General features: G+C 55.7%; 1 protein-coding gene across 2 annotated transcripts in view; it reads left to right on the forward strand.

Annotated features, from left to right (window-relative positions):
* GTF2IRD1 (GTF2I repeat domain containing 1) overlaps window positions 1–13,066 on the forward strand; it is a 110,709-nt gene that overhangs the window by 77,863 nt on the left and 19,780 nt on the right. For both annotated transcript variants that reach the window (XM_036279217.1, XM_036279218.1), the window contains one exon: window positions 284–312. In XM_036279217.1, the coding sequence (XP_036135110.1) occupies window positions 284–312 (29 nt within the window). The remainder of the gene's footprint in view (window positions 1–283; window positions 313–13,066) is intronic.

Consider the following 13,066-nt stretch of genomic DNA (forward strand, 5'->3'; position numbering starts at 1 on the left):
GTCTGCCCACTGCACTGCCAGCAGCCTGGGGGAGGCATTAATTAGGCCCCCTTCAGAGGGGAGGACACAGGAACAAGTTGTTTGCCCGAGGTCACAGCGCCAGCCAGGGCAGAGCCAACAGGAGACCCTGGTCACCCTCTTCCAGCACAGCGCCTGGTGCATACGAACCACCGCTGTCTTGTTAAGATGACACAATCTGATGCAGTAGGTCTTGGATGTGCCCCAAACATTTCTAATGAGCCCCAGGCCGCCCCTGACACTCTCCTCTCTGTTTCTCCTCCAGGCCTTTCCAAGGACTCATCCCAAAGCCCGGTAAGAGACATCGGTTGGGGGGAGAGTGCTGATTGGCATGGGGGGCCAGCCATGGGGGGGCCGAGGCTGGAGCCAAGCCTACCGTGGGACACAGGTTGTGGGCCCTGAAGCCGGAGCCAGGCCCCTGCGCTGTGTTCTCCCACCTCACCTGGGCCCCATCCCAGGAGGCGGGAAGAAGACCAAGCTGGAACCTGGGGCAGAGAAAGGGGGGTGGGCGGCACCTATGACTTTAAGCTTCACCCAGCCTGAGTTCCGGAGCAAGGGGCTGGGTCTGTTCCCCCTGCTCCTCCTGATGAAAGGGTCCGGTTGCCCTTGGTGAGGTTGGTGGCAGGTGGGTTTCTAATCTCAGAGGGAGGGAGGTCTAGGGACCCACGAGCTTGGCAGTCAGATGTAAGGGTGCCCACCCAGCCTTAAATGGTAAAATGCCTCTCCTAACCCCCTTTCAAAGCATCCATCTCCTCCATCTCCTCCGTGGGCTGTGTCCCAAACCCTGAATGAGCAGAGACTGTCCCTGTGGGGGGCATAGCCACCTGGTGAGCACTCCCAGCTGGCAGGGCCTGTGTATGGAGAGACGAGGGCAGCCTTGCCGTCTCACCCCCATGCCCACCTCTGAGCCACTGCCAGTGTGAAGACCAGCCGGCCTGTGTCCTTGGGGAGGTTGCACGATGTGCTGAGAGTGGGTGAGCCGTCAGAGCATGCTCAGATCAGAAGAACCTGCAGTGCCGGAACCCGAGTTCACCGTCCCCGAGACAGCGCGCATCACCCCCTGCATGCACAGTGATCCCTGCTCCCAGGAGCGGTCACTCCCTGTGCCCAGGCCTGGCTTGGTGGGCTTCTGGAGAAGGGTCATCGAACTGGAGGGGCACGGCCTCCTGATGGTGTAGTGATATGGCAGCTGCTCTCAGCCTGCAGGATCCCCGGGAAGGGGAGCAAGAGCAGGGGGGAGGGTCCCTGAGAGAAGGCTCCAGCAGGGCCTGGGGGAAGGCAGCACTTGGGGAGGGAGGAAAGGAGGTATTTGGTGGGTAGTGATCCAGGGCCCCCAAGGTGTTTCCCCAGAGCTGTCGGGTGGAGAGATGGCGTGAGTTAGGTGGAGGAGGTGGGAGTAGCACCGTGCAGCCGCGGTGGCCCTTACCAGGTTACGGGTGTCAGGCCCGCCGTGTGTGGGTTCATGTTACACATATTTCCGAAGCCCTCCTAGGGCCAGCAGTGTTGCAGGCGCTCGGGTTACCGCCATGACCACGGAGGCGGCATCACGGCCACTCCTCAGACCTGAGATGGGCACGGGGGGAACGGGCTCGGGGTTTCGGTGACGTGCCCATGTCACATGTCTAGCAGGGGCCCCCTGAGTCCAGCGACCACAGTGGAAGCGAGTGCTCCACCAGGAAGCAAGCTGGGGACAGCAGGGGCCAGGCGGGGACAGGAAGGCTCGAACACTCATGAGAACATCACAGTCCTGTGGACTTGCACAGCTCCCTCCTCGCTGGTCCTGGGAACCAGAACACACCTGCCCCGGTACCACCAGCCCTCCCCCAGGCTGCTCGGCCCTCCGTGGACCCGCGCTGCTCCAGGACCGTGGCTGACCGCCTGTGGCTCCTCGCCTGGCTCCAGGGCTGATAGACATCAGGCTGTGCCACCGAGTCAGCTTCTTGCCGCTGCCTGCCCTGACTTGGATTTCCGCCTAAGCTGGTGTCAGTGCTGGGCCCAGTCCCACGAGCAGCGCCGGGCCTCCCTCTGCTGATGAAGGATAGAAACACAGTGAGGCAGCCCCTGCTCCCCTCTGCTCCCTCTCTGGCCCCCAGCCCCTGCTCCCCCGAAGGGAGGGTCCCCTTGGAGGACTGAAAGGGGACATGGACAGGTTTAATGAGTTTGGAAAGCAGCAAAGGAAAAGTCTTCACGACACCTGATGTGTGCCGGGCTGCAAGTTCCACGCTTCGCACTGGCACCTTTTCTGCCCCTTTGATGGGTGTTGGGAACTTCAGCGACGGGCCGGGCTGCCTCCCCTGTAGCGGAGGAACCGCTGGCTCCAAGCCTGGCTCCCCGCTTTCTGTCAGCGAGGCCCAGATGGTGGGCGGGTGGTATGGAATTCCACAGCGGAGCGTCAGGCTTTAGAGAGGAACACCAGGGCCGAGGGGCAGCCAGCAGCCTCCAGCCTCCACCCGGACCACAGGGCTCCTGGGTCCTTCGGGGGTGACCGCCTTCACCAACCGGGGCTTACCGTCCGACTAAGAAAGCTCGGCGCTCATCTTGCTGTTTGAGCAGCTTCCTGAATCTCAGCCGTCCCCCCAGTCTCTGTGCTGGCCTGCCTGCCTACCTGCCCGTTGGCCTCCTCTGTGTAGAGAGAGGTCTTGGAAATGTTTTCTCGGCCCACGTGGTGTGGGACAGGATGGCAGGCTGCCTGAAAGAGGAGGTGGGCAGGTGGCCTGGCCCCAACCCTCGGGGATGGCACGGCCAGCACCTTTCCAGGCATTGGCGCCCCAGACTAGGCGGCAGCCTGGAGGGGCCGGCAGACGGGCTCACAGGCCAGCTCCAAGCCTACTCATGACATTTGTCATGCCGGGCTGGGAAGGTGTCCAGGCTCACAGGAGCCTCCGAGGGTTCACCCGAGGTCACTGAGTGCTGCTCCTGCCCCAGAAAGGGCTGTTCCAAACCTTCCATGAGGAAATCACTGAAGCCTGATACAGGCCGGCCTCTGGGGGTGATGCTGGCGCAGGAGCTCCGGTCTCTAGGGGAGGCGGGACATTAGTGAGCAGGTACCCTGGGCATGTGGAGGGGGAGCCAGTGATCTCTGGGCAGCATGTGGGCCATGGGAAAGCACAGGCCGGTGCTCAGAGAGACCCGGTTCAAATCCCTGCACCCCTTTTACTGGCCATGTGACTGGGTTTGTTATTTCACATCCTGAGTTTACACTCTCTCACCTGTAAGATGGAGGTAGTCATACTTGCTTCCCCAGGTTATTTGAATTGGAAAAATGGTAGTCAGCACCCTGCTACTCTGGGGGGCTTTGAGTCAAATGAGATGTTTGTAAAGCCTTCAACCCAGGGGACCAGCTATGGGAAAGCACTCAGCCAAAGGGGATGGCGGTTATTGTTATTCCTGGGGTTCTGGAAGACTTCCTGGAGGAGGTGACATTGAACTGGGCCTTAGAAGCGAGCAGAACAGTGTGGTGCTGGCACAGGGTACAGAGGTGTTTGGGGGTCACGGTTGGGCTCCAGTAAGGGATGGAGCCCATGCGGCCGGAGGGCATGGTTGTCATGACAATAGCAGTCCTTATCCCAGCACGTGGAGACTTTTCTTTCTCTTTTATTCTCTTCTAAAAATATGGAGTGGACTTTAGTCTGCTAACTCAGAAGTGTAAGATGTGAACTCTTTTTTTATTCTTCTAGAATTGAACTAGATTTCTACCAAAACCCCCCATGACATAGTAGCACAAACTTAATCTAAGCCCACTTAGGGTCTCTTTTCCCTGGATTTGTGCCCAAGTTCCAGAGGGTTTGTTTCATAGTACCAAGAGTTAGGGGGCGGGGGCCCATTGAGTCTTGAATGTCATATGTCCACAAAAGACAAACAACTGTCCACTCAGATGGTTGGAGAGATACCTCTTGTTCCTACCCGTTGAGCCCCCACCCCCAGGCCTGGCACCTTCTATGAAGCCCACCTCTGCAGCCACTACCACATTGGGTTAGACATGAGCTGACCCGTGCTTGGAGAGGGCGAAAACGAGGTGCTTGGGGGTGAGGCTTGGGAAGGAGGGGCATTTCCCTAGATAGGGGAGGGACTCTCTGACCCTCCTAAGGATGGCTCTCAGATTTTCTAGGTCATTTATTGAAGGCTTCCATAGAAGCCTTTCCCGACAGAATCGTCTGAGAAGATGAATCAGAAAGAAGGAAACTATCCTTTGAAGATAAATTGGCCATTAAATCCGAGGCTTTCACCATGGGGCCTGGAATGGTCTGGCCCAGAGTGGGGTGAGGGTATGGCCGTTCCTGGGCCAGTTTTGTTCTGAGTCCAAAGAGATGACCCTGGGAGGCTGTTAGTGTTGTTTCAACTGGGTATACATCTGCCCCCAAGGTCTCGGTTTCTCCCCCGGTGTCTGGTAGCTTTTCCGGCTCACGCTGAGTGGTGGTAGGCACCTGGCTCGAGAGGAAGTCAGGCGTGGACTGAACCTCGGAGGACAGGGGAGGGAGTTCAGGCCTCTAGTCAGGGGAGCTGTGGGCCAGGGGCTTCACAGGATCCCTGGAGGAGCCTGGAACTGCAGAGATATGTAGGGCCCCTACTTGTACTCCTGTGAGTTCCAGCCCTAACTTCAAGGAGCCACGGTAACCCAGGCCTGTCCCCAGGAGCCCGAGTCAGTGAGGCCTGGAGAAGTACACGCCGTCGTAGCTCCTTGCCACCTGCCTGCAGCAGCACTGAGTTACAATAGGGAGACCAGGGCAGGAGCCAGAGAGGTGGGTAGCTGGAGACAGCAATGGGGCATCTCTACCCCCCAAGCCTCAGGCATCCAGCTCCCAGGAACCGGTGTGCACCAGGGGCCACAGGGATGCGTGTGTGGAAGGGCTCTCGGTGAGCCTGGCATCGCCCTCTGTGCTCAAGTCAGGGTAACCTCTCCCCAAACCCAGAGGGGCCGGGGCCTCGAAAACCTAGACAGCAAAGGGAGCTGTTCAGGATATGCTGGGAAGAAGCAGTGGTGACTAAGGAAGCAGGTAGCGGGTGTAGTAAGAGCCCCGGAACATTCTAGTAGGTCAGACGCATGCCCGTGGTGAAGATTTTGAGAATACAGAAATCTAACTGCCCGGATGGCGGTTCCTTTTTATGATGATACGTTTCTTCCAGATTTTTCTGCAAGCTTATTAATTTTACATCTCACCATTGTTCTTTCTCTAAAAGTTACATACACAAATTGAAAACATGTCTTTAAAACACTTTATAATATCCCCTCATCAGATTGCATCTTAGTTCTGTAACTGCCCTGTCCCCCAACTGTGGATGTTTGAGCAACTCTCACACTGGACACTTCATACCCACCTCGTGCTATGATTTGCCAGTTACAAAGCCCATACCAGCACCTGTGATCTCCCCCAATAACTTGTCTTACAGGAAGAAGTGGAGATTCTGAGAGGTTAAGGAACTTGCTCCATCCAGGTCACTCGCCAGGGCTCATGCTCTCCCCACCCTCTTTCATCCACACTGGGTGGCTCTTTGCTGCCCCCTTCTGGCTACCAGCATCTATAACATTGGTCCTGCCTATCTAACCCTTTAGGCTCACAATCCTCTGGGTTCATTTACTTGTACAGCAAAAATGTATTGAGTGCCTGCTCTGTGTCAAGCAAGATATAGCAATACAGCCCTGGTCGTTGTGGCTTAGCTGGTTGAGCGTTGCCCCGTGCACTGAAGGGTCGCTGGTTCAATTCCCAGTCAGGACACGTGTCCAGGTTGTAGTTGTGGGTTCGGTCCCTGGTCTGGGTACATACAGGAGACAGCTGGCTGATCTCTCTCCTTCCTCCCTCCCCTTCTCCCTCCCTTCCTCTCTAAAAATCAATAAAAACATTTTTTGAAAAGATACAGGAACACAAAATATACGAAACTCTACCCCCTTGTGGTGCTTATATTCTAGTGGGGGAGAGAGGTAAATAAGAAATAATATCATATTCAATAGTGACTAGCGCCATAGAGACAAATACAACAGAGATAGAACTGTCTTTGGGGAGGACAACAGATAGAGCAAAAGCCTAAAAGAAATGAGGGTATAAGCTAAGTAGAAATCCGGGTCAAAACATCCAGGGGGTGAGGCTGGCCAGTCAGTGCAAAGGCCCTGGGGTCCTGGACATATTTTGAAAGTAGAGCCAACAAGACTGCTGATATGGTAGGTGTGGGGTGTGAGAAAAAGAGGGCAAAGATGACATTGCGGGGGAGGAACAAACTTTCCTCTACCCTGGAAGTTCTTCTGGCTGATCTAATCATTAAATCTTCATGAGACATTTTAGCAAGAGAATAAAACCAAATTAATACATACGTATGTGTGGGAACCCCACGTACACAAGAGTCAGAGGCCCCACGTGCAAAAGAGGTTCAGAGACAGAAAGGGGGATTGAGGAATATAAGACATCCTGAGCATGACCATAAGGAGGTCATGCACCTTAGGGTCTTCAAAGGGTCATTGCAGGATAATGAGCAGACATTTACTAATACAAGTTTGCCCTGCCCTGTAGACGGGTCAGAAGACGATAGTTGCTTTTAGTGCAGAACAGTCTGTATACCACAAAGGCACATCTAGGGGTGACTCATTTTGAACCCCCACAACACCAAAATTTTGTCCTGAGCAACTGGAGAGGGAGAGGGGGTAGAATGTGAATGGTGGGCCCCAATGGTGGGATGTGAAAGTTTGACCCCCAAGTAGACAGGCAAGTCAGGCAGTTGGATCCACAAAGCAGGGAGGGTCCCACTAGCGACGTAGCCATTCTGCATTTAAGTTAGAAACTGGATCACAGTGAGAATGATCCCTGGGGCCCTCAAGTACGTCAGTGTTAGAGAGATGGGGGAGCCAGGTGGATCACTCGGAGAGAGTGGTGTGCCTGGAAGCCAGGTGAAGATCTGCTGAGGGAGAGGGATCGCCTGGCCCAAGGCTGCTGCGAGGGCAGGTCCTCGAGACCTGAAACAGGGCTGGGGGATGAGCAGCCCAGGGGAACTGGGTAAGAGCAGGTTCAGGAGGGGTGGGAACCTCTGTGGAGTAGTGGGCTCAGGAGAGGAGAGAAGAGAAATGGAACTCACCAGGGACGGATGACCTTGTAGGGGCCGAAGAGATGGCAAGGGAGCTGCCGCATGAAATGGGATCAGGAGGGTGTTTTAGAGGTGATTTTCGAGAGAGAGGAGTGATGTGGCAGAGAGGGTGGGAACAGTGGCGAGAGGAGGGATACCCCACCCCCCAAGGGGCAAATGGGCAGAAGAGGGAGTGCTGAGAGCTTACGCAAGGGCCCCTCTGCTGACTCCTCAGGGTCCGATGTGGCAGGGAGGAGAGGAGGAGAGGAGGCTGAGGCGCAGAGAGTCAGAGGTGCGGAAGCTTGTCCGCATGCAGGCTGATTCCCAGGAAGCATGAGGGGAGCAGTTGGTGTCCTGAGCCCCAGCCACTGCCCTGTGAGTTCAGTGCCACCTGAAAGCAGAGACCAACTGTTCTGCCTCCTCCACTCCCCGTGGGAAGCAGCTGCATCTGGGGTCAGGGCGAGCTCCCCAGGGAGCTAGGGAATGCCATTCTGGGAGCAGCACCACAAAGATAGGGGCCGTGAAGTGACGTCCAGCCTCTGCTGAGCCCATGGCGTGCCAGGCCCCATGCTCTTCACACAAGCCTTTGAAGTCAGTGGTATCTTCATCTCCACTTTGCAGCTGAGCACACTGAGGCTAAAAGAGGTAAAGCCACATATTAGCACCAGGTCAACGTCATGCCCAGGTCTGTGCTGTTCGGGAGCCTGGGCAGGGGATGGGCAGTGGGGGAGGGTTGCAAAAGAAGGAGGCCAGAATTATAAAAGGCTCTGACCCAAACCCTGGTGACTCAGGCTTTCTCTTGTAATATTGGAGGCTTTTGCAGTCTGACATGATAGGATGTGATTTGCATTGTCCTGCGGTTACCATGGTAATTGCACTTCTACCCACCTTGGATGGATTGTAGAAGGCACAACTTGGTGCAATGAAGCCGGGCAGTGGGCTGCAGGACCCAGAGAGGGGTGGAATTGGGGTGTAGCGGTAGCCGCAGGGTGTGAAGACTAAAGGAGGGCAGAAGCTTCTGGAAGGATGATTGTGGTACTCAAGGCTCAGTCTGCAGGCCTGTGAGACATCCAGGGACAAATGTGAAGTTGGCAGGTCCTGAGTGGTGCTTAGAGCCGGCAGGGCGGCGATGGGGCTGGGCACAGTTGGTATGAAGGTGGCAGAGGAAGGCCTGGGGTAGAGCTCAGAGTGCTGTGACCTCCAAGGGACCTTGAAGGAAGGAGCCTGTGAAGGAACAGAGGAAGGTGGAGCCCAAGGAAAGGAAATGGAGAGATTTCCGAGTAAGAAGAACCCAGTCTGGCCCTGGCTGGTTTGGCTCAGCGGTCGGAGTGTCGGCCCATGAACCAGAGAGACCCAGGTTCGGTTCCCGCCAGGGGCACGTACCTTGGTTGCAGTTTGTCCCCGGCCCCAGTTGGGGTCGTGTGGGTGGCGGCCACTCGATGTGTCTCATATCGATGTTTCTCTCTTTCTTCCTCCCTCTCTCCCTCCCGCTCTATCTCAAGATAAATGCAAAAATGTCCTTGGTTGAGGATTAAAAAAAAAAAAAGAAGAACCCAGTCTGGTGTGTCAGGCAGCTGTTTGCACACCTTGGGAGAGCTGAGTCCTTCTGGGCAACACCAGAGGGATCAAAGAAATAAGGTACATTCTAGAACTGTCCTCAAATAGTGGTGGCTTAAAAAAAGCCTTGGGAGGTAGGGCATTCCCTGTTACTGGAGGGAAGCATCTGAGCGTCCACTCACCAAAGAGGCCGCTTCCCACAGGGCGAGGGCAGGAGAGGAGGGGAGGGCGCTTCCAGCCAGAGCTGCCTTGAGTTGGTGCATCACCCACCTGCCTGGTGAGAAAGGGAAGCAGAGCCCAGGCCTTTGGAACCTGGGGGGGTGCAGGGGGAGGGGCCTCCACACGCTCACACTCACACTCCCACTGAATTAACCTTTGCTGCTCAGCTCCAAGCTTCCCGACAGCTCTCTGGTCTGGGAACCGAATGAGAACCAGAGTTACAGGCCCAGCTGCCCTAACCCCAGCTTCCTCCCTTTTGGTTTCCTCCACCCCAGCTGCAGCCCTCCCTGGCAGTTTGAGGGAACTCGTGGGTGAACAGCCACCCCCCACCCCCCACCCCAGAGCAGGAGCTCCGGGCCCCAGAGACACAGCAGAGCTGCCGACTTCCTGTCTGATTCCAGCAAGTCAGGTTCGCCTGCCTGGGCTCCGGTTTTCCTACTTGTAAATGGAAAAAGTCCCACCCCAGGGCCATCCCGGAGCACACATCCTGGAGCCGAGGCGAGGAGGGGCGGAGTGATGGCCTGTCCGGAGCAGGAGGCGGAGAGGCCGCCGGGCGGAGCGTGGAGGGCCTGGAAGGCCTGGCTTTGCAGTGTGGACTAGACCCTGCAGACCCGGCCTTGGCAAGCTCTTCCGCTGATGTCCCCGAAGCCGGAGCCCCAGCACCCCTGGGGGCCAGGGCTGAAGTTATTGGGCGGCCCCAGCTTTATTTAGGAAATCTTTACTTAGTCTGTTTCATAAACTCTACTTTAGTTTTAATTTAAGGAACTACAGTGTATGTTAAATTACATGCTGCTGAGGAAAATGGATATTTCTACTTCACTCACTTCACACCCCCAGCATTGCCTGGGGTCCAGTTTGAGAAGCCCCATGTGGGTGAAGGGCCTTGTTTTCAGGAGGGTATGAATGGGGAAAGGCCCTAGCCTCAAGTGAGGTAACACCTCTTGTCATTGTCCCCACGGGCGCCCTGCTAGGTCTGCTCCTCTTTGGGGTCTGCTGTTACTCAGCAGGCGCGGTGTGGAGGGGACTTCCTGGAAGGAGGTCCTGAGCTGGGCCTGGACGCCAGCGAGGGTTGACAGGAGGGTTGACAGCGGCTGAGTGTTTGGTGGGGGCCGGAACAGGAGGAGGAACAGGTCCCCTTCTGCCCCTTCAGAAACTGGTTCTACCACTTCTGAGCTGTGATCTTAGATAAGTTAACGATCTCTGATCTTGGATAAGTTAACTCTCTGTGATCTTGGTTAAGTTACTGTCTGGGTAAGTTAACTAATTGTCTCTGGGCCTTGAGGTTTCCTGGAGCAGAAATGCCCTCCCTGGTGTCCTTCCCCCACCCCCCACCGCCCACAGACCCTCACCCCCAGTCACACGCTCACTCTGGTCACCTTCCCCACCTCCTCTCCACCCTTTCAACTCTTTCAGGCTCTTGAGAACTCAAAATAAAACGTCCTTCTCAAGTTTTTAAAGATACCACAATTCCAGCGCCAGCCACATGTTTCTCCACTTAATTATCTCTGCTCTTCTTTGTTAATTAGTCTCCAGTAATGATCTTCCTCTGCCTTCCCCGGAGGAGCTGGCATCTGCCGGGCGGGGCTTGGAGGCCTTTGTGGGCAGACAGAGCCTGGCTGCCAGGCCCAGAATTGGCCCACTGCCTCCTTTCTTCCAGGAGAGGCTGCACAGTGGGCCGTAGAAGGACATGATGTCAGGAGGCCCCACCCTTTTGCTGGCCTGTGGGGGCTCAGCTGGGTCATTGCAGCCCCATCCGGCCCTTGGGTTGGTTGGTGGCCCCAGCCCTGCCAGGTGGGGGAAGGGGACCTCAGGGTTCCCTCAGTTGTTAGGGGCCTCCACAGGCCCCAGAAGGAGCAGTGGGGGGCTTCTGAGTCTTCTGCAACATTCCAGAAAACCTCAATGAAACTATGTCCCCAGCTGGGACCACCCAAGATGACAGGAACAACCAACACCTTTATTTGGCTGGAATGAGATCAGCTTGAGGGGTCACCAGGCACTGCATGCTGGACAGAAGCCCTTGCTCCTGATAAATGCGGCTTTGAGCTCAGAAGTGGGGGCGGGGCACTGAGTATGGCTCAGTGGGTGGACTCTGTCCAACCTCCTGGGGAGGGATCTGGTGACAAAAGAGGCCTGGTAATGAGGGGAGTGGGGGATGGGGGACATGCAGCCCTATCCCTCTGCAGCTCCCAGGCTGGGGACCAGGACAGCACAGCCCACAGAGGGGCCCCTTCAAGACTTTGGGAGCTCAGGGGCAGTTACTTAGTCCACGAATAGTTCCCAGGTATCTGGGGCCAGGCACTGGGCTGGCTACTGGACATTTAATCAACACTGATTTTATTTTATTTTTTAATATATTTTCATTGATTTTTTTGAGGGAGGAAGGGAAAGAGATATAGAAACATTGATGTGAGAAACATCGATTGGCTATCTCCTGCACACCCCCCATTGGGGATTGATCCTGCAGCCTGGGCATGTGCCCTGACCAGGAATCAAACTGGGACCTCTCAGTCCATAATGCTCAATCCACTGAGCCACACTGGCAGACAGTCAGCACTAACTTTATTTTTATCCTCACCCGAGGACATTTTTTTTTCATTTTTTGTTCAGATAGAGTGGGAGGGAGAGAGAGAGAGAGAGAAACATCGATGTGAAAGGGACACATTGAGTGGCTGCCACCCACACAACCCAACCAGGGCCGGGGACAAACTGCAACCGAGGTACGTGCCCTTAGCGGGAACCGAACCCAGGTCTCTCTGGACCACAGGCCGATGCTCTAACCGCTGAGCCAAACTGGCCAGGGCTCAACACTAACTTTAAAAAACAAAACCCTGCCTGGTGGAGCATGCATCCTGGTGTGAATGCAAAGAATAACCAGAGTGTGAAGTCTAAAGCGAGGTAGATGTGAGGCTAAGCCGAAGCAGAGAAGAGGTGACAGGGTTGTGTTTATTTTTAGGGAGTTACAACAGATGGGTAGGTAGGTGTCTGGGAAAGGCCTTTGAGTAAAGGCCTGAAGGGGGCAGTAGTGAGCTGGGGAGAAAGACAAGGAAAGCCCTGCAGGCAGAGAACAGCAACTGCAAAGGCCCTGGGATCACCTGCCAGGGCGTTGGAGGAAGGAAGCAGGGAGGGCGCGCGGTAGGAGATGAGGTGGGAATGGGGGAGAAGGCAGATTGTGTGGGGCTGGGGGAGAATGCTGCCTTTTGCTGCAAGTGATCTGGGAGCCAGTGCAGGTTTCTGAGCAGAATAGAGAAAGAATCCAGTTTAGACTTGAGCAGGATCCTCTGGCCGCTGGGTGAGGACAGCCAGGGTGGACACAGGGAGAGCCGCAAGGAGGAGAGGCCCAGTGGGGAGTCACTGGCTCTAGGTACAGTTTGTAGCTCAAGCCAACAGAACTTGCTGATGTGGCTGTGGGAGAGAGGAGTCAAACTTGACCTCAGGGATTTGGACTGAGATGGAAGGAAGGAGGTGCCTGTAGCCGAACCGGGCGGTGCAGGAGGAGCTGCTGGGGGGACTGCAATGTCAGGCTCTCATTCTGTGGCTTGTTAGGTCTGGGGTGTCATCCAGGAACAGGTCCATGCACAAGTTGGGGGCTCCAGAAGCAGACTGGGCTTGATGTATAATTATATAATTTGAGGAATCATGAGCACATTGCTTGTTTTTAAAGCCCTGAAACATGAGGTCATTGGAAGTGAGTCTAGTCAGAGCCGGGGTCCTGGTGCCCTCAGTGTTCATAGGTGGGGAAGATGAGGAGGAGCTGGTCAGTGGGAGGGGACCAGGAGGGGGCTGTGTCCTGAAGCCCAGTGGAAAAACCCCATTTCTCCCTAGGGGAGAGCCTCCTCCCCTGTGGCCATGAAGATCCCACAGCCCAGAGACTTGGTGGAGCATCTTGCAGGGACGTTGGGGTCAGGCCCTGAGCAGTGATGGCTTTTTGGCAGGACCCAGTGTTGGGCTCAAAGGGAAAAATAGCCCTTAATAGGTACCGTCCTCCCACCCACCCCCACAGGATTATAGATGCCAGCAGGGCAGGGCAGGGAAAGAAGGTCCCCTCACGGTCCATGAAGTAGGGGAGACCCGAGTCCATTATCTGTTCCATGAAAGCACCCATTTCCCATGACCTCTCAGTTAGGGACCCGAGAGTGACAGGCAAAACATACGACCTGGGAAACAGGGAGAGTGGTACCAGCAGCAGGTCTTGTTTGCCGGGGAGGAGGACGGATTGGCCCCGTGG

This window comes from Molossus molossus, unplaced genomic scaffold, assembly GCF_014108415.1.
Source record: "Molossus molossus isolate mMolMol1 unplaced genomic scaffold, mMolMol1.p scaffold_m16_p_3, whole genome shotgun sequence".
Taxonomy (NCBI): Eukaryota; Metazoa; Chordata; class Mammalia; order Chiroptera; family Molossidae; genus Molossus; species Molossus molossus.